The 24265-nt window shown below is 43.7% G+C and overlaps 1 protein-coding gene across 1 annotated transcript; it reads right to left on the reverse strand.

The window, feature by feature from the left end:
• Nucleotides 1-8112: 8112 nt before the first annotated feature.
• Nucleotides 8113-24067, reverse strand: hk2 (hexokinase 2). Its single transcript, XM_083672817.1, has 18 exons — nucleotides 23819-24067; nucleotides 20465-20627; nucleotides 19168-19316; nucleotides 18878-18997; nucleotides 18562-18657; nucleotides 18172-18271; nucleotides 16848-17031; nucleotides 16442-16603; nucleotides 16017-16250; nucleotides 15517-15821; nucleotides 12566-12714; nucleotides 11958-12077; nucleotides 11702-11797; nucleotides 11431-11530; nucleotides 10204-10387; nucleotides 9829-9984; nucleotides 8896-9132; nucleotides 8113-8715 (listed from the first exon to the last, which is right to left on the reverse strand). Exons 1-18 carry the CDS (start codon nucleotides 23879-23881, stop codon nucleotides 8571-8573), a joined length of 2763 nt encoding a protein of 920 aa, XP_083528943.1. The 5' UTR covers nucleotides 23882-24067; the 3' UTR covers nucleotides 8113-8570.
• Nucleotides 24068-24265: the final 198 nt, after the last annotated feature.

Consider the following 24265-nt stretch of genomic DNA (forward strand, 5'->3'; position numbering starts at 1 on the left):
ATTGATTCCCGACTAAATCTGATATTCAAAGGGTCTAGTGTGTTGCTCTCGTTGATGGCCACAATGTTTAAGAATATTCCAACTACAAACTGATTGTGTTCATTATGTTTGGCAAGTGTACGCAAGTAGAGAGCCTTTGAATCATCTTTTGTTCTATTGGAGTCGGATCAAACAAGTTCACTAACTATTCTACATTCCCTTGGACAATCTAAGATTTGATGATATTGATGTTCATAGAGTACTTGTTTTAAACAGAAAAGCCTTGGTTGAGAGGAAAATGACTTTATTTTTGAAATGTGATTCGGTATTAATCCAGACATGGATCCTATGTAATTGTTAGGATCTGTCTTAGAACTTCACATTGCTGAACATGATAAACAGAAAGCCTACTAAAGCAAACCAACTGTCAGGCTTCATGTAAAGGGATAGTCCACCATGGTTTATGTTTATGTTGCCTTGCATTGACAATTGTTAAGGTCGCAAGATATGTTTGCTTAAGTTGTGTAATAGTAAAGATTCTGCACCACTTCACTGTAATTCACCATTGTCAAGTAGCCTTAACTTGTTCATGTGAGTGCTTATAGAGTGTAAAATGTCTACGTGTTTCTAAGGGCGTTGCAATTTGTCGTTAACTGTGAGTCCTAATGAAGAACCGAGGTGAGTTTCTCGAAAGCTTCGTAGCTAAAGTAGTATGTCTTCTGACAATCCAGGCCCACTCCTCCCCTAGACCAGCAAAGTTGTTAATTTAAAGAATTGTGTTAGTTTACACACAGAAGATTACCCTGCAACCATTGATTTTACAATTGTTAATCTCTCTTTTGCAGCTCGGTTTTCAGGAGAAATTAAGTACTACTTAAGCTACAACGTTTTTGGGAAACTGACCCCAGATTTGTTATCGTAATATTTGTTCTGCTTTTTTGTTTGTATTAACCATGTTGCCCTGCTAAATAAATAAATAAATGAAGAGAAGTCTCTTCCTCTTTTGTCCTTCTTGGGCCGATTGCTTCAAGAATGTGATATACTATAACTTTACTCGTTTCCAAGTTAATGTCATCTGAGATTTCACACACATACATCTCAACTACAGGAGAACTTTCTTCAAAAATATTTGGAAGTTAAACTCTAAGTTGCCTCTATACCTGTGTAGTTGCATTGTATTTTACTTAGGTACAGTAACATGATATTAGCATGTTATGTCATTGTAATGTGGTAATTACTACTACATAGGTATAGGGCCATAAAGTGAGACTGAACATATTGATGAACATAATTTGAATCTTATTTTTGCATTGGATAAAAATTAGGTAAAACTTGAAATCACCTACAGTATTTTCATCCAATGAAAAATGTGGACACTAACTGCTTACTTTCCAAATGTTTTGAAAGAGGGTAGATTATATAATTGTTATAAACAATTCTGTTCTAAACAGTGTGCATACTGGTAGTATCGTAAGTATTTAAGTACTTTTGAGTATATAAAACGTTTGAGGAAGTATACTGGACATTTCAAAGAGTAAGATCCCAAGCACAGGTATAACACACCTTTATGTAACATGAATCATTCCTCAGCTCCCTCCTTGTCATGTCCTTGCCTACTGTACATGAATGAAAGCCCTGCTGTCCCCTGCAGCTTAAACACAAGAGCAGCAGCAAATACAATGGACTTAATGGGTTGAGAGTCTCCTGCAGTCCACACACAATTACAATTATTGCAAAAATCAGACCTGGCTGATTGGCTAATGATGAGTGTGTCTCCCCTGCCATTCAATCATTTGTGCTGAGAGCCTCCTGTAGGCAGGGAGAAAAGATCATCCACCCCCCCTGTATGCAATTGTGATCAAGTGATCATTTCATTTGACATAACAGTTATTTTGTCATTTGGCATTGATTTCATTAGAGAAATAAAATCAGTTTACACTATGTTTCTAATTTGACATAGCTGCCTGGTTGGCATCATACCTATTGCCAGCAAACCTATATTATATTCAATTGTTGTCACTCTCATATTGCAATTCTCAAGGCACCAGTAAGAAATGGACTCACATCAGCAGTCAGGTAATACTGAATCTATCCTATTGAAAGATTATATGACATTTCTGAATGCTTCCTCCTTAGTGAGGGCTTTAAAACATTTAATAAATTAATTAACATATATATATGTACCTAATAAAGTGGACGATGTTTCCAACATCTTGTGGAATCAATGGCACGTAGAATTGAGGCTGTTTTGAGAGCAAAGGGAGGCCCTACCTAGTATTAGTATAGTGTTCCGAATAAAGTGCTCGGTGAGTGTATATATATATATAAGGTAACACTTTTCTGCAGACATATTTTAATCTTAATTCAAAAGTTTTTGTTAAAATGTTCAGTTGGAATTGTTAGAAGTATCCATTTGCATAGAGTTGTAGAGTTTGTTAAATGTTGGCATACGGTACATTTGAAAGTGAAAAGGGTTTTTTGGAATTGCCCTGCTTTTAGTGTTTTTTATTTTAATGTTTTTTCTGTACTTCTTACTAAAGAAGCGATTCATTAGAAAATTCCAGACTCCAGACGGAGAGCATGTCACAAATTATGTGAGGCATTCACAGTCAAAAGAGTTACAGCCATATGAAACAAATGAATAGAGCTCTCTCGCATTACAATAGCATGTAGCCTGTATATGCTATGTAATTCAAATGAGGACAAACATGCTGAAATATAATTCTTAGTGTCATTTGTGACGAACAAATTTGTCTTTACAAATCTTTTTATTTGATATAAGGCCTATAAGACACTTGGTTGTCCCTTATTCTCTGTGCAACATGGTTGCTGTGAAGGTTGAATTTGTGGTCCATTATACATGGTATCTAGATGTATGACTTAAGTGTTTCAGTTCGGAGCTGTTTCCAAAGGAGACCAATCAGAATTCAGTTTGACAGGTCTCAGAGAGCTCATAAACATTTCTCTCTTCGGGGGAAGGTCCTCTGTGGCTCAGTTTGTAGCTTATGTGGGTGCAATGTAAGTCGCTTCACTGTAGACTATCTGGAATGGATTGAATGAAAGATGCCCTTCACATGTTCAATGCGTGATTGTCCTCTCATCCTTCCCTTGGTTCAGGAAAACATACTTTTTTAATTAAATATTGTGAAAATAATCGATAATAACTCAAGGCAGCTGTTAAACACAATAAATATGTTTGTGGCAAAGGATGGTCAAGAACATATTGTCACATATATGATTTTGCGGTGAATCAACACAACACAAAAACTAAAGGTTAGCTAAGGGTTAATCAAGTGTGTTCCGTCATATAATTGTACAGGCATAAGAGAGCTGTCAACAACTGTCCCTCAGACCAGGAACACTCTCCAAGAAGTAGGCATGAAGGTGTCAGAGACTACCATGCGCAGAATACCTCACTAGCTGAACTACAGAGGCTTCACTGCAAGATGCAAACCACTAGTTATCCTCAAAAAGGATGGTCAGGTTACAGTGTGCTAAAAAGTATCTAAAAAAGCCTGCAGATGTCTGGAAAAAAAGGTATTGTGGACAAATAAGACAAATATTATCATGTAGCAGAGCGATTGCAAGAGGAAAGTTTGAAGAAAAAAAGATCTGCCCAAGATTCACAGCATAGCACCTCATCTGTAAAACATAGAGGAGAGGGTGTTATGGTTTGGGCACATATTGCGGCCACTAGAACTGGTTAACTGTCTTAATTAATGATGTAACTTCTGATGGCAGCAGCAGAATGTATTCTGAAGTGTACAGTGTCACGCCTGAGGTTGCTGTCTGGTGACTCTGGCGCCCCCCTCTGGCCATACGGGTCAGTACCTCCCAATCTACTCTGAATCGTCACACCTGTGTGTTCTGTCCCCTGTTTGTATAGCCTGTGTGTTCCCCATGTCTTTGTCCGAGATACTCCCCGTCTGTTTCACTAGTCCCAGTGATTACCCCGTTGCCCTTATTATTCCACTTGTTAAGTGTGTATCTCGTTTTATCGAGCTTGTTTTCTCCACCCTTGTTTTACCGTTTGGTCCCAGTGTTTGTTTGTACCCCATTCCCCACTTTTGTGATTAAAACCCCTTGTTTTAGAAACACTTTACGCTGTTGTCTGAGTATCTCTCCGCACTTGGGTCCACCGCACTACCCCCCGCCTAACAGTACAGACATCTTGTCAGTTGACATCTGACATCTTGTCTGACATCTTGTCTGTTCAAGTACAAGCAAATGCCTGCATCCTAATTGGATGGCACTTCATCATACAGTAAGACAATGACCCCAAACATACTGCCAAAGCAACTAGGGAGTTTTTCAGGGCCAAAAAGTGGAACATTCTTGACTGGCCAAGTCAATCTTCAGATTGAAATCGAAGTTAATGTAATGAACATGCATTTCATTTCCTGATTATATGATTTTAGGCAAAAAGACCTCAAAACAAACAATAACTGAAGATGGCTGTAGTACAGGCCTGGCAGAGCATCACGAAAAATGATACCCAGCGTCTGGTGGGGTCAATGGGTTGCAGAATTCAGGCAGTTATTGCATGAAAAGGATTGTCGACCAAATACTAAACTTAAGTGTTTAATTTGGACATTACGTGAATCTGTCCCATTACTTTTGGTGCCCTGAAATAGGGGGACTATGTATACTGTATATCATTTCTAAATGGTGAAACCAATATGCACACAGATACCCACAAACACCCCATCAAATAAAAGCTGAGAATCAATACTTTAACCTCATAGTAGTTGATTTCAAATGCTAACTTTTGAACTTTATACTCCAAAAGAAGAAGAAATGTTTAACTGTCCCATTACTTACGCAGGGTAGTGGTGGGGAGTCAACCCCAAAATAGTTGACTGTCGGTTCTTTCGAGTCAAGAGTTAGCAGTGGATTAGCAGTGGAATTTTGAGTCACAGAGTCGTGAGAGAAAGAATGGCAATCTTCTCCCAATGCATTACAGTCAAATTGTTTTTAAGCACATATGCACACAACTGACATTGCAGTTTTAGTCATTTTTTGCACAGTTTGCTGTTTTGGAGTCGGAGTTGAGAAAGAGTCGACTCCATTGACTCTGAAAGTACTGTAGGAGTCGGAGCTAGTACCATCCCATTGGAATACTGAACAATGCTGTCCTACCTAATAGCATTTCTAATAATTTCTGCATCCTTTCAGAACTTCATATGGAATTTCCATTATATTTTGTACATTAATCCATAATAATAACGTTTTATGCTATGATGCTATGATTTAAGCTATGATGGGTGAAGCTAGAATGGGGAATAAATCCTTAGTGCACTCCCTCTTACTGGAGACGAAGCGATCAATCAAGGAGGCAGAAGGCAGTGGAACAGCTATAATAGACCTCTGTTAGCACTCTGTCTCACTACACTTAGAGGGAACATTTTTCTTACATGAACAAAGACACCTTCAACGTACTGCATTAGCAAACATCAGCACTTATGGTTCAACTGGCAAATTTAAAAAGTATGCCATCAAAGATGACTTGCATAATACGGTAAAATAACAAAATTAAACATAAATTACATTTCAAAAGAGAAAGCACAGGAGTACTAAAAGACATTCCCTCTCCTCAAAAAAGAAAACCTGCTGAAAAACAGTTGCTATGAAACTTGACAAGCATTCCAACACTGCCATTTACTGTCTTTTGACTGCAAATGGTTATCAAATCCCTTGGCAACAAAAACACACATTATTCCTCTTTTTAGATTTAAAAAAGAGAGAGGAAAAAGAAGAGATTTGGGGAACACTTTACATTAAGATCACATCTGTAAAGGGTTTATAAATTGTTTATAATTAGTTAATAAATCGTACTTATATTCACTTGGTGATTGTCAAATAGGGAGCTTGCAATCAGGAGCGAGTTATTAATGCTTTAGAAATGCTTCGAAAACTAACCCTGATGTGAAATAATGCAATGTTATTTGCAATTGTTGCATAGTGGTTGCACAGTTGGGAAATTGTATTTGTTTTTTGTTTTTTACACAAGATTTGTGTAATTATGGGTGTAATTATTCTTAATTAATGTACTCTATCAATGCCTCTAAATAAATGTTGATAACTGGTTATGGATAATAACTGTGTTATGTGTGTGTATTTCATCAGTTATACATGTTGGTACTTTTATATGGTAAGACAAAAAAGTAACAACACATAACACAACACAGAGAAGGGGTAAGTTGTGGATAGATATATCAACAAATAAAATCTGGGAACCTGCACGGTGGACATGTTTAAATGAGGAACGTGTTGTTAAGGATATCAGGATATCAAGGGCCATGGTTCAAAAAACATGGCGACAGCTTTACTGTACTGTGGGAGATCTTCACATTGTACTGCATGTTAAGATGTGTTGAATCGGTTTGGTGCCAGCCGAATCATCCCCACAATTCAGGTAATAACTTTACCAACTGTGCAACCACTGCAAACAATTTTACGTCAGGGTTAGTTTTTAAAGCATTTATAAGTGCATTTATAAAGCATTAATAACTAGCTCCCTATTTGGCAAGCACCAAGTGAATATCGAACAATCTAAACTAATGAGCTATAACTGTGTGTAAATGGTTTATAATTGATAACTACTTATTAACTACTTACACTCATTTACACTCAACTACTTACACTTTATTAGGTACACCTTGCTAGTACCGGGTTGGACCCCCTTTTGCCTTCAGAACTGCCTTAATTCTTTGTGGCATAGATTCAACAAGGTGCTGGAAACATTCCTCTGAGATTTTGGTCCATATTGACATGGTAGCATCACGCAGTTGCTGCAGATTTGTCGGCTGCACATCCATGATGCGAATCTCCCATTCCACCACATCCCAAAGGTGCTCTATTGGATTGAGATCTGGTGACTGTGGAGGCCATTAGAGTACAGTGAACTCATTGTCATGTTCAAGAAACCAGTTTGACATGATGTGAGCTTTGTGACATGGCACGTTATCCTGCTGGAAGTAACCATCAGAAGATGAGTAAACTGTGGTCATAAAGGGATGGACATGGTCAGCAACAATACTCAGGTAGGCTGTGGCGTTTAAACGATGCTCATTTGGCACTAAGGGGCCCAAAGTGTGCCAAGAAAATATCCCCCACACCATTACACCACCACCACCAGCCTGAACTGTTGATACAAGGCAGGATGGATCCATGCTTTCATGTTGTTTACGCCAAATTCTGACCCTACCATCTGAATTTCACAGCAGAAATCGAGACTCATCAGACCAGGCAACGTTTTTCCAATCTTCTATTGTCCAATTTTGGTGAGCCCGTGCAAATTGTAGCCTCAGTTTCCTGTTCTTAGCTGACAGGAGTGGCACCTGGGTGTGGTCTTCTGCTGCTGTAGCCCATCTGCTTCAAGGTTCGATGTGTTGTGCGTTCAGAGATGGTCTTCTGCATACCTTGGTTGTAACGAGTGGTTATTTGAGTTACTGTTGACTTTCTATCATCTCGAACCACTCTGGCCATTCTCCTCTGACCTCTGGCATCAACAAGGCATTTTCGCCCAGAGAACTGCCGCTCACTGGATATATTTTTGTTTTCGGACCATTCTCTGTTAACCCAAGAGATGGTTGTGTGTGAAAATCCCAGTAGATCAGCAGTTTCTGAAATACTCAGACCAGCCCGTCTGGCACCAACAACCATGCCACGTTCAAAGTCACCTTTCTTCCCCATTCTAATGCTCAGTTTGAACTTCAGCAGGTCGTCTTGACCATGTCTACATGCCTAAATGCATTGAGTTACTGCCATGTGATTAGATATTTGCGTTCACGAGCAGTTGAACAGGTGTACCTAATAAAGTGGCCGGTGAGTGTATAAACCCTTTACAAATGTGACCTTAACGTAAAGCGTTACCGAGATGGGTCTGTGGTGTGTGGTGTTCACTCTACCACACGTTTATCAGGGCTTCACCAATGTTCTTCACACATATTGCAAATTTAGAATGAGAAGAGTTCCCAGAAATGACTTCCCAGACTGTGATGGATTGCTATTATGTGGTACATTTCCCCCAGCACACACATTCATGTTGTCATCGTGTGTGGATTCCCCTACCTCATCATTGCTATATACAGTACTCCAACTATCCATTAGTCAGACAAGGAGGCCACAAACTTCGAGAACATGACATTTTATGCAAATGCAACAAACAAATGCATCTTTAAATATAAATGATTGCAGCTCTAACAGAGTTCTAGGCATCAGTGGGCTTGGTGCGGAAGTACAGTGATCATATTCTGTTCATGGTCACATCTGAATGCACTAGTCACCAGTGTCATTCTACAGACAAGATCAACAGTCATCTCAATAGGCAAAAATAAGCTCTTTCTGCCGTCCGCAGTCAATCAAACATTCAGCAAAATATTCAATTCACCATTACATATTCCTTTTCAATGCGCACGCACAGACAGACACAGACACACAATAGAATAGATGGAACAGTAAAAAATAAACTACAGTCAAGCAGCTTTGATTAACATATGAGATGTGGCACAGCAAATCTCTTGAAGTCCGTCGTGCTCTTGCCAGTTCCCTTTGTCATCCTGTGTTTTTGACGCCGTAGGTCACGTGACTCAGTGCTGCCCCGCGTCCCTGATCCTACAGGCCACCGCCGTGATCAGTGCCGCCCCCTTCCCACTGCCGTCCTCCGACTGGATGAAAGTGACCTCGCACTGCGGCGTCAGGTCTCGAACCGTCTCATGCATGATGCTGGAGAAACTGGGGGGGGGGGGGAGGGAGAGAGAGAAGAGAGGCATGTCCATCAGGGCTGGGGCCAATTCCTTTTTCAATTCAGGAAATGTTTTGAATCTCAATTTACATGATTTCATTTTCTGAAAAATTACTGAAATAGCAGATATGAAATTAATTAACGGATCTGTCAGTCAGTCAGTTTCTTACTGGGGATGCAGTTTGTAGAGGGTGCCATCCACGCCCACGGTGATGCGGAGCTGGTTTAGGTTGCGGTTCTGGCGGATCTTGTCGACCACGGCGGCCAGGCCCGCGCCACAAAGTTGGGCTGCCCGGCGGGCCACCACGCTGCACACCTCCTTCACCAGGATGCTGTCGTCACACGTGGAGCTGGTCAGGCCCAGGTGCTGCAGGATGGAACGGACCTGCCTCAGGGCCAGCCGGTCACTAAGGAGAGGACACACACACACACACACACACACACACAATATCATGAATCAGACCTGGGTTCAAATTGTATTTGGAATCATCTCAAATACTTTGGCTGCGCTTGACTGATTTAGTCTGCTGCAATAGAACCAATCAGAAATAGTCCCGGGAGTGTGAACCACACTGCACATCTGGCACTCCGAGCAAAAGAAATGCTAAAAGAAAATTTAAATGAATGAACACATACTGATGTCAAATCTCACACACAAGGAAAGTACAGAGGAACATACGGACACCAAATGGCTTTTAGTCTGTAATAAAGTGGAACGTCACTTGATGACTTGGAGACACACAAACAAGCGTGCAGCACTTTAATAGTGACATGGAAATGGTGATATTTGGCTGCCAAACCGCTATAAAATTGACAAGTGTCCGTTTTTCAGACTTGCAGATTAGAAGATTTATTTGCGAAAATCGGTTTTCAGATATATTAACGACACATCAGCCACGTTACTGTACGCGTTTCGAAATATCCAATCAAAATATGATCACGCTCAACACACTCTAGCTAAAACACCTTTATATTACTACTTGGAAATTCCAATACAAGATTGCTTCGCTATCTCCAGACATTGTTGACATCAATTCACCAGTGTACAGATTGCCAGATAGTCAATATTTGATGCGCAAACACAAAAGGGTACAAACGCATACCTCTCGATCTGTGAAAGGAACTTTGTCTCGAAGATGCCTCTGGTCTTAAGCCTCTCAGACAGCTTGCCCCTGAACAATAATCCCTTAGCTGTGAACTCTAGCAGCACATTCCTCACAATCTCCCCAAGGTACATTCCACTGATCATCTTCTCATACCTGAGAAAGAGGAGAGAGAGAGAAAGAGAGACACACACGCCTTATACCAGTTGACCACTACAGTCATATTTTTCAATACAGACCTAAACAACACACAGTTACTGTACTGTCCATAGCGCAAGGTTGTGTTGCTCTGTTGCTATATTGCACCGGTGGGAAGTGTGTGTTGTGGTTATATCAAGTGTTGTTATTAGGTAAGTCACTCAGACTCGGCCATACCTCTGCTTGCCAGGATTGGTCGACCGTTCGTCTACGGCTTTGTCGAACTCTGTGCAGAAGTCGTCCAGTTCGCCGCAGTCCCCGAACGCGCCCCACTCCATGTTGACACACATGCGCCCATCGTCGCCCTCCACCAGCTCCACGTTCTCCATCTCCTCCATGTAGCAGGCGTTGGTGCCCGTGCCTGGAGAGGGGGAGAGAGAGAGATTGGGAGAAAGAGAGAGAGAGGGAGGGAGAGAGAGAGAAACGGGAGAATTTAATTTGGGCCCGGCATCACGCGGGGGCTTGGCTCAGTTTGAATGTTGTGCCCCCTCAGTGTTGTGCCCCAAACATCTGAAAGGTCTTTTGTCAAGTCATTTCATCCATTCCACAAAGGGTTAACTGTCTCGAGATCCCCCCTCGTTGCTTCCCCCGCCGTCAAAAACAACGCTAATTTGTTTGGCTTGGGCTGGACTCTGGAAAGACACTCATCTGAAGTTGCCGCTTGTTGGTCAGTCTGATGACTGCCTGGGCATCAGCAACAATAGTTTGAGTAAATAAACCCACCTAACGACCTACCTAAATAACTAGCCAGCTAGCTATAACCTATATATTTTGGTATATGTTCGAGTATAATAGTTTGAATTGTTTATTTACAAATGTGTGTAAATGCATTCTCTCTTTGTGAAGCGACACACTAGCCCACTCTCCGCTGGCCAGACTGCTGTCTATGGCTGCACATTGTATCGTTGTATGATCAATTATCCAACCTCCAAATCATTTGGTTTCTTTTGCTCAAACAGCTCAACAGTCATGTGCCCCCTTAGTTACCAGCACTGCTACAGTCTTCCTCCTGACTGAGTACATTAGCCCCAAAATGAACAGTCCAAAAAATGGTTTATTTATTTTGCTAATAGCAAAAACCAACTAGACAACGCATTAAAACGAAATAATTAAACGTGAACACTGAACAAAGAGATGAATGAGTGTTTCAGAATCAGAGCAAAAAGGACAACCCCATTGAAGGGGAGCTGCTTGTTTGTCAATTGGACAAATGCACAATGTCCGCCAGCTGCTTCTACGGGAAGTGTTTGTAACCAAGTGACTCAGCCCACCTTCCCAGCCACCTTAAAACTCTCCCCAGCTGTCAGAGGAACTAAAAAGGTGTGAAACGTCCCTGCTGAGGCCTGTGCAGGCTGGCTCAGCAACGTTGTGTGGGAAAGAGGGGCAGAAGAAACGTGTACTCACCTACGATGAGGCCCACCTCACACAGCGGGTCCTCGTAGCCGCATGTCATCATGGTGCCCACCGTGTCATTCACCAACGCCACCACGTCCAAGTCAAACTCCTGAAACCACAATTTGGCAATTTGTTGCACAGCAGCAGTTCATAAAATGACAGAGACAGAGACAGAGAGAGAGAGAGAGAGAGAGAGAGGAGGGGGGGGGGTATGGCTCAATCATAGGGAGCACTTTGCTGAAAAATAATCTTTTGTGTGAAAAACTATTAGAACTCGAACCTCCCTACGGTGGATGGCGTCCTTCAGCAGGGAGACAACATCTTCCCCCTCACAGCCCGTAGCTTTGAAGCCTTTTGTCCACTTCAGCAGGATGCCCTGTGTGGGGGAGGGGGGGCACATCAGAGAGAGCTAGTGTGAGCCAGTCTGGCCAATGGGTAGAACGCTGCCTTGCACACTAAACAGCTCAAAATGCTACTGACTGAACATTGAGGTAAAAGGTACAATAAAAGCTACACATTAAAGGTACACTAATTACCTGATCAAGCTTGTTTTGATGGCAGGGGAAGGAGAATGTGAAGCCGAGCGGTAAGGAGGCTCCTTTCATTCCCATGTACTCCAGAAAATCAGCGATGCAGTGAACGATATGATCAAACAACTAAGCCATGGAAACAGAGAATTGATGGTGAAGGACAGTGGAACTTCATCTCTGAGAACAATAACTGAGAATTAGTAAGTATGTGGTAACAGGGGGTGGTTTCTGGACCATAGCGTAAAACAATTGAGCACCATTGGTAACTACCGGGTACTAAATGAAACAGTGGTGATCGAGTCTGTGATACTAAAAGAACCAGCGAGCGTAATGAACCACGACTTTCTAAGCGGGGGGCCTAGGGTTCATACAGACATTGGAAGCCAAATTCAAGGACTTTTTCCAAAAACTGTAAATGACCACTTTAAGAACATTTAAGGTATTCCAAGTACTTTTCTGATCATCAAATTTAAGTACCTCAAATATCTTGTACAAACCCTTAAATACTGTATGTACCTGCTTAATACCAGCCTGTAAAATAATAGGTTACCACAAGGGTACCTCTCCTGGTAAGGTATTGTCCAGGTGTGTGCTGATGTTAGGCTGTGCTCTACCTCCTCTCCGGTCCCCTGCATGGCCTCCTGGGGGATGGTGTAGATCTTGTTGTGCATCTCCACGCTGCATCTCTTCCCACTCCGCACACGGACCAGCAGAACGCGGAAATTGGTTCCGCCCAGGTCCAGAGCCAAAAAGTCGCCACGTTCTGATAAACACAATGAGAACAATGAATGCAAGCATACACTCCCACATGCTGTATGGCAAGCTTGTTATTAGATTGGATTCAACATGTTCCATACACCCATTTACCCACCCACACACGCACGCACCCTTAACAGCTGATGGACTACCCATCATTGTTCTATATGCCGTCTCAGTCTGTGTATCTGCAGTCTTGTGAATAATATACACTCGTGAACACTTTATTAGGAACACTATACTAATACTATGGTAAATTTAAAGACAATATTAGCCTTAGCAATCCACCTCGTGAAGAGATCACAGGACAACAGATGGTCCTGGAACATTTGGAGAATGCAGTCAGAAGGGGTGAGATCAGACTCGGACACTGTGGTATGCAACACCGGAGCACCACAGGGAACTGTGCTCTCTCCTGTCCTGTTCACCCTGTACACGTCTGACTTCTGCTACAACAAAGAGTCATGCCACATGCAGAAGTTTTCGGACGATACTGCAATTGTGGGGTGTATCAGAGATGGGCAGGAGGGGGAGTACAGGAGCCTGGTGGAGGACTTTGTGCAATGGTGCAAACTCAACCACCTACAACTCAACACTACAAAGACCAAGGAGATGGTGGTGGATTTCCGTAGGTCTAAGCCCGCTCTGCTACCAGTCTCCATTGAGGGAGTCAATGTGGAGATGGTCAGCACATATAAGTATCTGGGGGTCCACCTGGACAATAAACTGGACTGGTCAGCCAACACTGATGCAATTTACAAGAAAGGACAGAGCCGGCTGTACTTCCTGAGGAGGCTGCGGTCCTTCAATGTCTGCAGCAAACTCCTAGGGATGTTTTACCAGTCTGTGGTCGCCAGCGTTCTCTTCTATGCAGTGGTGTGCTGGGGAGGAAGCACTAAGAAGAGGGATGCCGGGCGACTGGACAGGCTGGTAAGGAAAGCTGGCTCTGTTGTGGGAGCTGAACTGGAGAGCATCACTTCAGTAATGGAAAAAAGAACTCTGAGCAAACTGCTCACCATCATGAACAATGAAGGTCACCCACTGTACCACACCATCATCCAGCAGAAGAGCTTGATCAGCTGGAGGCTACGAGCACTGACAAGCAAAACTGACAGACTGACTAAATCATTTGTCCCCAGAGCCATACAACTTTACAATATGTCAATCAAGGGCAGAGAGATGGACTTCTCTGCATAACCTCCACCCTCTGTATCACATCATCATGTCACTGGTTCACCTCATTTAACTACCTCCCTCCACCAGCCTGGACTAAATGCACTTTAAAAATAGTCTACATATTTATGTAGCCCGTATTTAGTTTTTAGTATTTAATGCTATAATTGCACTGTCTGCCTTACCTTTTTGCACGTCACCTAACTGCAAAGACATTTACAACTGCACCTCGCCTGTATACAATACTGCTAATGTTGTATGTGTATGTTATGTGTGATACCCCTATGTCTGTACGCTACTTGGAACCTGAATTTCCCCCTGGGATAAATAAAGTTTCTATCTATCTATCTAGATAGGTGGGGGTTAACTAGAGGGTAGGAACACAATGAAGTACAATGGATCAAAGCTGCAGAAACAGGATAGAGTGATCTAAGGACAGGATAGATGAGTAATAAACACAGTTGTAAAACAGCCAGGACAAAAGGCTTTAGAAAACAGCCTAGGTCAGTTGAGCTCTCAGTAGACTGACCGACGCCAAGCCAGGTAGGAGTATCTTCCTGGATGACGAAATGTAGTTCTTGAATGGCTGTGTCCTGAGTCCCCTCCTCTACACCCTGTACACCCACGACTGCATGGCCACTCATGGCTCCAACTCTGTGATCAAATTCGCTGATGACACCACAGTGATTGGCCTGATCACAGACGGCGATGAGACGGCCTACAGGAGAGAGGTTGACCACCTGGCCCAGTACAGCCAAGAGAACAACCTCTCTCTCAACACCGACAAGACCAAGGAGTTGGTGGTGGACTTCAGGAAGAAAGGCCGGGAACAGGACCCTATCACCATCAACGGGTCCGCAGTAGAGAGGGTCAACAGGGGCACTACTGAGAGCATCCTGACGGGATGCATCACTGGCTGGCACGGCAACTGCACCGCCCTCAACCGCAAGGTGCTGCAGAAGGTGGTGCGGACAGCTGAGTGCATCAGTGGATGTGAGTTTCCCTCCATCCAGGACATAGACAACAAATGATGTGTCAGCAAAGCCCAGAGGATCATCAGGGACCCCAGCCACCCCAACCACAGCCTGTGTGAACTGATGCCGTCCAAAAAACGGAGCCTCCTCCGGAGCCTCAGGGCCAAAACTCAGAGGCTCACCAACAGCTACTTCCCCCAGGCCATCAGGCTCATGAACAAGCCTACTCCAGACTCATGACTTTACCCCCAGCACACCCACAAAATGGACTTTACTAGCACACAGTCACTTTAAACACCCACCTCTAAACTGACCCACTTTACTTTTTACTATTTATACTGCAAATTGTTTCATGTCTTATGTGTCTCCAACAACCGTCACTGTCCAACTGTCTCACTTGCCTTGTACTTATGTCACTTATTGTCTTGACCTTATTTCATTGCCAACTGCTTATTTGTATTTTTTTGTATGCTGCATTGCCATGGAACCAAGCCTAAGAATTTTACTCCTGCACTTGTGGATGAGACGTAACAATAAACTTGAAACTTGAAACAACTGAATGAACTGGCCCTGTGAAGAATGGGTGTAATAGTTAGTCAATACTAATCCTCCTCTAACTCCTCCCTCCCCTCTCGATTCAACAACTCCCTCTCTGTCCTGACCTGTGCCGTCCGGTGTAGACCTGACGTAGGTGGGTAGCATCTTGACAGTGGCCTGCTCGTGGCTCTCCTTGGCTAAGCCGCGGCCCATTTCCTCCGCCATCCTCCTCTTCACGTCCAGCAGCTGCTCGTGGCTCAGACGCAGGGCGTCGAGGATGCGCTGCCGCTCGGCGTGCTGGTTGGCCAGCCGGTAGGCCACCGCCGTCACCATGGCCGCCCCCTTCCCACTGCCGTCCTCCGAGCGCAGGAAACGCACATCGCAGTCCGGGACCAGCCGCCGCACCATCTTGTGGAGCCTCCGCGCAAACCTGGGAGAAAGGGAGGATGGTGGAGGATGGGGTGATCTACAACAACGGCTCATAGAACTACTTCAAAGTCACTTCCTGAAAATGGCTTCCAACCCCTGGCATGAAAACACCCCCTGATGGATCATGGATCTCTCACTGTTGTTTGAAGGCCTTACCCCCACCCCACCCCCCCTTGTGCCCTGAGGCTGCACTCACTGCGGATGGTTCTTGTAGACAGAGCCGTCCACTCCAATGGTGGTGCGCAGCCGTTCGGCTGCCTTGTTGTCTCGGATCTGTCTCAGTACGGCCACCAGGGAGGCGGCGCACAGGTGGGCGGCACGCGTTGACACGGTCTGACACACCCTCTGGGTGGCGACGCAGTCCTCCGGCGAGGGCTCCAGCCCCAGACCCCGCAGGACCCTCTCAGCGTTCACCAGCCCCTCCTTATCTCTGCAAAGACCAAGGGCCGTAACTTCAAATACTACTTCAAAATAATCAGGTCCATTTTTATGAATTATAACTCATATAATCATTTTATACATGACTTTGTAACACATATAGGCTCAATGGGAACCCAAAGGAACTCGCTGGTGTTGACATTTTAATTTTAGGCCTGCACACACATGACACACACTACTGACTTGTCATTCTCGATGGCGGAAACAAAGCTGGTCTGGAAGTGTCCCGTGGTGAGCAGGTTGGGGGTGGTGTGGCCCTTGAACACCAGCTGCTCTTTGGCCATCTTCACCAGGATCAGACGCACCAGCTCGCCCATGTACATCCCACTGATCATCTTCTCAAACCTGCACCCAGCATGTCACATTGCTGCTATTTGGAGCCAGTCAATAATTCACACGTACAACGACAACTCTGCTCGAAGGAGCCACTCAATTATTAATTCACACCAAGAACTCGAACTCGCTAGACTTCACACCAGGCTAGGTCTGGGCAGATAAAAGTGGAGTGTGATCATCGATTCTTCAAAGCCGAAAATTAAAAGGACAATGGCGAATAAATGATGACTCCCTCCCAACCCCCAACACTCACAGCTGCTTGCCGGGGTTGATGGAGCCGGAGTCGATGTCCAGATCGAATTCCGTGCGAAGGTCGTCCAGGGAGCCGTCGTCTCCGAATGCACCCCACTCCATGTTGACGCACATGCGCCCCTCGTCGCCCTCTACCAGCTCCAGGTGGCGCATCTCCTCCATGTAGCAGGCGTTGGTGCCCGTGCCTGGAGGGGGGGGGGGGGGGAGAGAGAGAGAGAGAGAGAGAGAGAAAATTTAATTTGGGTGTTGAGGGACAACCCAGACGATGGCGCTGGTGACAACTTCCTTTGATGGTGAGTGATCAAGTTAAGTGTGACTGAGAACTATCAAACCAATTAACATACAGGTTGGTATGACATTAAGATATTAATGCTTCATATACTGCTTCAGACTGGGTGACAGATCAAAGGGTAAGACACTACAAGACCTGATGAAAACTCAGTTCTGAGACCACAAAGCTGGACCCAGAGGATGGATTTCCTCTGCTGCCTAAAAGATTCCTTTAACCCTCTAGACCCCATAGCGGCCCTCGACGGCCATTCTATATTTTACTAGAGTGCCTGCAGACGGCCTTGATTTTCTAACCCTATTACATGTATGCAAGGTTGTCACTGTAAAATCGGAACCAGAAAATGTTCATGTTAGAAAATTTGAATGTCTGCGCCGTTTGATCTCTTAGGGAAGACCTCCTCAGGATTGCTATCTAGCGGGACCTGTCTCCTCATCACACCTGAAGAGGGATTCTGCCATGGACTTGGTGTCATAAAGAGAAGATTGTGGTCTTTAAAACTAAACAAACTTGTAATGGCCCATTTTCCTTTGGTTTATAGCTATATCCATTTGTTTAGAATATTTGATCAAATAAGCATTTAACTGGGAATTCACAGTCATCTACAGCAGTGTCCTAGAATTCTACAAGGGGCTAGAGGGTTACAACAGAATTGACCTTCATCTTCTTATACTGATTATGGACCTACATAAAAGACATTTAATGAATGCTGATCTGTTGACAATGTTACAACATTGTCAACAGATTTCTTTAGAAAGAATGTCTTTGTGCACATTCAAGGACATTTGTGTATTCGTACATGCAGTACCTTTTGGCTAGGTATTGCAGTGACTCACCCACGATAACTTCTTTAGAAAGAATGTCTTTATGCACATTCAAGGACATTTGTGTATTCGTACATGCAGTAACTTTTGGCTAGGTATTGCAGTGACTCACCCACGATAACTTCTTTAGAAAGAATGTCTTTATGCACATTCAAGGACATTTGTGTATTCGTACATGCAGTAACTTTTGGCTAGGTATTGAAGTGACTCACCCACGATGAGGCCTATCTCACAGTGATGGTCGTCGTAGCCACAGGTCATCATGGTGCCCACGGTGTCATTAATCACCGCCACAATATCGATGTCAAAGTCCTTGAGGGGGAATCAACAGGAGAATGCATTTGATACATACTAAACATGGCATGAACAGTTTATTCAATAAAAGGTTTCTTATGGCATTTGAGTTAGCTGACGTACATCCTCCAAGCAGGCACTTTCTATCAAAGCATATCAACTTTGTTCAGGCTTCTCTGATGTGGTTTTGTTCAGAACAACCTTGACGGATCAAATGATTTGCGTAGCGAGCAGTGTTTGGGAGTCTTGGGCACATATGGAGCGTGCTACCATCGTCCGTAACCTTGGCTGATTGATTGTCCTCTCACCCCTCTCTTTTTGATGGCTTTCCTCAGGAGGCTGACCACATCTCTCCCTTCCACTCCGCTCGACTTGAAGCCCTTGGTCCACGACACCAGAATGCTCTGTATAAAGGCACATGCACATATTACAGAGTCATTCTGAACATTCCATTGAACAATTCATATTTTGTGTGTTTCTAGAACCCTGACGAAAGCACTGAGGGCCAAAACTTTGCTTCAGAGAGTCTGTCCCCAAAAAATATTACAGTGAAATTACTTTCTTATTGATTCTACAGTTTCTGGAGCACTGACATAACCTTCCCGCCTTCCTCCCCTTCCTCACCTCATCCAGTTTGGTCTGCTGGCATGGAAAAGAGAAAGTAAATCCCAGAGGAAGCTTCTTCTCCTTGATGCCAAGCTTATCCAGGAAATTGGCAAGGCACTCTGCAATGTGGTCGAAAAGCTAAGGTAGAATGGGAGTGAGGGGTTAATAGCTCTACGCAGCAAAGTGGTCTAAGATACAAACAGATGTATTTTTGCTAGGGCTTTGATCTTAGACACTGACATCTTGACAGTGAGGCTGATTGCGGGTATAGGCTGGTCCACTTCCATCCCTCCCCCTGGGCCCCTCACCTCTGAGCCGCTGCCTCTCATCAAGTTCTCAGGAATGACGTAGATCTGGTTCTCCATCTCCACCTTCTGCTTCCCATTGTCCGACACTTTTACCAGCAGTACCCGGAAGTTGGTCCCACCAAGATCGAGGGCCAGGAAGTCTCCCTTTTCTTGAGACATACACACGTGCGCACACACACACACACACACACACACACACACACACACACACACACACAGGTCACAAACTGCGGTCACAAAAATAGAAATGGTGATGAATGGTATGCCAAAAAATTGATTTCCTTATAGCCACAGGCAGGACTTTGGTCATGAAGTGACAGGCGCCCCATGACCATCTTTGTCAATGGATATGGAATAACCAACATCATATTCCCAAGTCCTTTAATGATACCATGAGACATAAAGTGTTGCATCTTTGAAGGCACTGACCTTAGACCATAGTCTATTACAGACCGTCGTCTATTACAACCAATATAACATTTTGATTGCCACACAGAGGTTTCATCTTTACAAAAGGTCAATTTATTCAATTTGGAATGCCAACTGTGGCACTACTTGAGAGAGCTGGGTCTTTCTGAAGAGCGAGTGCCTGCCCACATACAGAACAGGACACTTCTCTTTGGAATGGCAAGAGCGTCAATGTGAGCAGAGATACCAAAATTGACAAGGGCCCTTGAAATGAATGAGGGAAGTGAAATGGAGAGTTCAAGATTCTTTATTTGTCACATGCATACAAGTATACAGTGAAATGCAAAAGTGACAGTGCCACAGAGTGGTGCAACAATACAATAAGTTTTAAATAAAATAAAATAAAATAGAAGTACTAAAAAATATTTAAAAAAAAAAGTGTAGGCGAGACAGAGTTGTTTCAGCTAGATGGACACTTATCTTCCAGGCTACGCTGTAACGTGCCAATAATGACCTGAGTCAACAGGCTGAGTAAACACAGGATTGGCCTGACACTCCGCTTCCTCTGCAGTTGACACACTCCCCATCCAGGCACACTTCATGCCGGCTGCGGTCAATGACCCACCGCAGATGACCCTCACCCCCTTACAGGTTTTCTTTGTGACTTTCTCCCTGTTACTCTAATTGGCTCTGCATAAATGACTGTCAGTCAAAACTCGCAGCCAACTAACCCTCATCTCAACAGATCACAGAGCTATCAACCTTCCCCGTTTAGAGACATGGAGAATGTTGCTTCCACCTCTCGTCGTTTATAGACATGGAGAATGTTCGAATTGTTAGTGTATGCCCACTCTGAGGTATCTTGTCAGCTGTCAGAAGGCCTCCTTACCTGTTCCGTCAGGGGTGGAGCGCACAAACGTGGGCAGCATCTTCACGGAGGCGGTGGGGTTCGTGTCCCGGCCGAGCCCCTTGTCCATCTCTCTTCGGAATCTCACCGAAACGTCCATCAGGTTCTCCTCTGACAGACGCAGATGGTACAAGTATTTGTCCACCTAAGCAGAGGGAGAGAGGGTCAGGCTAATCACAGGCGTGCCCCCAGATTTCTATTGATTAACTAGTTAGGCCTACATCAGTATCACTGCATTCATTTATCTTTTGTAAGCATTTTTATAACCATTTGAATCTAGGGTCATTTACGTGGTAGAAGAAGAGAGCAGGCCACCTTACGGTCCCCTCACTTCTGAAGTGACTGATGATCACAAACCTTTGATTAATGGGTATCAATAAACAGTTAACTGTATATTTAATCTAATTAGGATACTAACACTTTGCAAAACCAGTACTAACTACATCTATCTCCATGAATTTTCTGTACTAACTTAATTAGTAAGCATAGTTAAAAAACCCTAACCCTAACTTTGCTTTCCCACTAGGCTAGGTAACATTACTTTATGATCAAGTCGCACATTGGTGTGAGAGACTGGGTGGGTTTGTGGCCAGCAGTGTTGGGACATCTGTCACTGGCAACAAATGTCACAATTACAATCCGCTTTTAAAATGCAGTTTCAAATGGTGTAACCTGATAATGCTACACTGTTAATTCTGCGATATGTGGCATCAGCAGAGTGATATGTTTTTCACAGAGCAAAACTACTGACAAGCTGACATCACTGACAGACAATTTCTACAGTTAGGTTGTTATGGCTACGGCATCTCCATCGACATACACAATTATTTCCTATGCCTCTTCCCCATCTGTCTACATGCTCTTGGCCGCGTTTTTATAAAACACAAGACACAGCTGACACTTGCCCTGGGCTAACTCCACCCCCTGCACTACTACTGTAGTTACAATGCCAGGAACTGGATGCCTCAACAGCTGTCCCACACTAAATACCAGGAACCTCACTGACTTGCGAAACCCACAAGGCAGTAAGCAGCATGTGACTGGAAGGAGGATGACTGAGCAGGACTTGCATACCAGAAAAGTTAGCCACAGACCCTGAAACTCCTTTAAAAAGTACGACTCACATCAAAATCATACACAATGATTGTGAAATCATACAGTACATAATAGATGTCAGTTTGAGAGGCATTTCAAACTGATAGCCTACACGCACAAACAGAACAGCAAATGGACCTTGCTACTGTACACTGTATAATACAAGCCGCATTGCCCTGACACTTCCCGCTGGGACCATACTGAAAAATGTATGCACTCGCTGCAATATAAGTCGCTTGGGACAAAAGCGTCAGCTAAATGGCTTATATTATACTATATAATTACTAATGTAAAAGCCCCGAACCTCAACTTACACAAGCTGATATCATTATATATAGATATCACTGCTGCATTGCACAACCAAGACGAAGGTCAGTAAGGCGAAACCATGGTACAGTCAAGTCACCTTGAGCAGGAGGTCCAGTCTGGCACCATAGCAACAGAATGAATAAATATCTGATACACTGACGGGACATAATGTTCTGGCAACCAGGAACAAACTGACCGCACAGCATAACAATCTGAAACAGGACATACTGTAGATTCTGCTAAGGGGGGGGAAGGGGGGAAGAGTTGAGAGGGACTGGTAAGAGTCAAAAAGACCAAAAGGAGAAGTACTGTATGCTCTCTCTCTCATGGTGAAACACAGGAATCTTATGTCATGGTGAGATTGCGTTTTGTAGGCCCTAGGCTGACACGTAGAGAGGGTGACAAACAGAAAAGTAGGCCTACGTAATCATTTTTATTTAGCATTCTATTTACTTAAGATGGGGCTGTACACATAGCCACTATAGTGCAAAACCAGCTCACAGAAATAACCCTGTGCAGCAGGCTCTGTACAGCCAACAAAGCTCTCATAGACATCATTCCCCTTGCCACATACGCAGCTGAGAGAGGGGTGGGTGAGGTGAGTGCAATCTGGGAAACAAGTAGCCTAGCTAAGTGAAAGTACTTGAAACTCAAGGAGAGAGAGAGGAGAGGGAGGAGGAAGTGCATTGGTGACATGTCTTTTAAAAAACAAACAATATAATCTAATCTCCTTCAGCCATTCCATGCCGTCTGGTAAACAGTGCCTCAAGAGACTACTTGAACGTGGGTTGGTCAACTTATTAGGGAGAGTCATGTATGTCACTCGTCCATCCACAGCAAAGACCATTCTTATCTGGATACTGTCGTAGGCCTCCAGTAGTTGATGCTCATGCATGCACCACCTTCTAGATGTCCACTCCAATTATGTCAGTATCAGTTGGCCTCAAATGAGTGAAGACCAGCTGTTTCTCAGCTAAAATAACTGGCCACCTCATCCAGAGCTGAGTGTATCTTGTGTATCATACACTCACTGAACACTTTATTAGGAACACTATACTAATACTAGGTAGGGCCTCCCTTTGCTCTCAAAACAGCCTCAATTCTACGTGGCATTGATTCCACAAGATGTTGGTAACATTCCTTTGAAATTCTGGTCCATGATTGCATCACGCAATTCCTGCAGGTGCTCTTTCAAGCTGTGAACGTCCTGTTCTACCACATCACAAAGGTGTTCTATTGTATTCAGATCCAGTGACTAGGAAGGCCACTGAAGAACACTGGACTCATTGTCTTGTTCATGAACCAGTTTGAGACGAGTTTTGCTTTGTGACATGGTGCATTATCATGCTGGAAGTAGCCATTAGAAGATGGGTAAATTGTGGCCAGGGATGCACATGGTCAGCAACAATAGTCAAATAGACTGTGACATTCAAACGATGATTGATTGGTATTAACGGGCCCAAAGTGTTCCAAGAAACCATTCCCCACACCATGACACCACCGTCACCATGAGAAGGTGTATAGGTGTTGCTAATAAAGTGTTCGGTGAGTGTATGTCGGTTCTGGCTCCGTCTGACACATCCATTGAAAAATGCGGAAACAAGAGCATATCGATAGATCGCGATAGTATGATAAAGTACTTGAGGAGATATGGTGATGAACGTTGATGGATCACTTTCAAATGCAATCCTAATAACTGGATTTCAGGCCAGTTATGAAAGCGATGAACACTGACGCAATGCCAACGTTATCTGAATCGTCATCACACGTGTGGCGTACTTGCCATTACTTTAACCAAGCCTTGTCTAAAATAGCTCATTGGTTCCATGGTCCATTTAAACCGTCAAAGATGTTCCTCTCAGATTATTCTCTCTTGCTTCAATATAACTTTTTTTTTTTTTTAAAGCAAACAGTCACGTTTTTAACACTTACTTTTTGCACCTGGTCATGGTGGAGCTCCGTGAAGTAGTACGCCAGCAGATGCGACGCTATCATCGTCTTTGCCAATGTCCTTCACTCCCTGCCACTTAAATTCGGCTGGCTAATTTATTTCTAAATGTACGACTTTTCAGTTTAAACTCTCAGTAAGTCGTCATCAACGTGTACACAACCTTTAACGACCTGCCTATGGTAACTAAACTAACGACAACTTTTTGTAGCGAAGTAATCGGTAATTCCTTCGAACAAGTAATACGAGTATTCTTCACGTCATTAGAGTCATTGCTGGCGATTGGCCACTGCTCTTACTGTATGACGATGACGACTGAGGAGGATGATGAACACAAGCAAATGACGACGAGCCCTTCCTTTCAAAATGAATTGCAGACATTCATCTCGTAGAGAAACTTGAACTTTAGATTTAGTTTAGTTTAGTTTATG

This window comes from Argentina silus, assembly GCF_951799395.1.
Source record: "Argentina silus genome assembly, chromosome: 7".
In the NCBI taxonomy this organism is placed as follows: Eukaryota; Metazoa; Chordata; class Actinopteri; order Argentiniformes; family Argentinidae; genus Argentina; species Argentina silus.

Excerpts from the sequence above, each read along its gene's own strand:
- hk2 (XM_083672817.1), bottom strand. The coding sequence starts at position 23,881 with ATGATAGCGTCGCATCTGCTGGCGTACTACTTCACGGAGCTCCACCAT. Across the intron at positions 15,822-16,016 it reads GTCTACAAGAACCATCCGCA|GTTTGCGCGGAGGCTCCACA; the intron begins GTGAGTGCAGCC and ends CCTTTCTCCCAG. Across the intron at positions 12,078-12,565 it reads TGCAGGGGACCGGAGAGGAG|TTGTTTGATCATATCGTTCA; the intron begins GTAGAGCACAGC and ends TCCATGGCTTAG.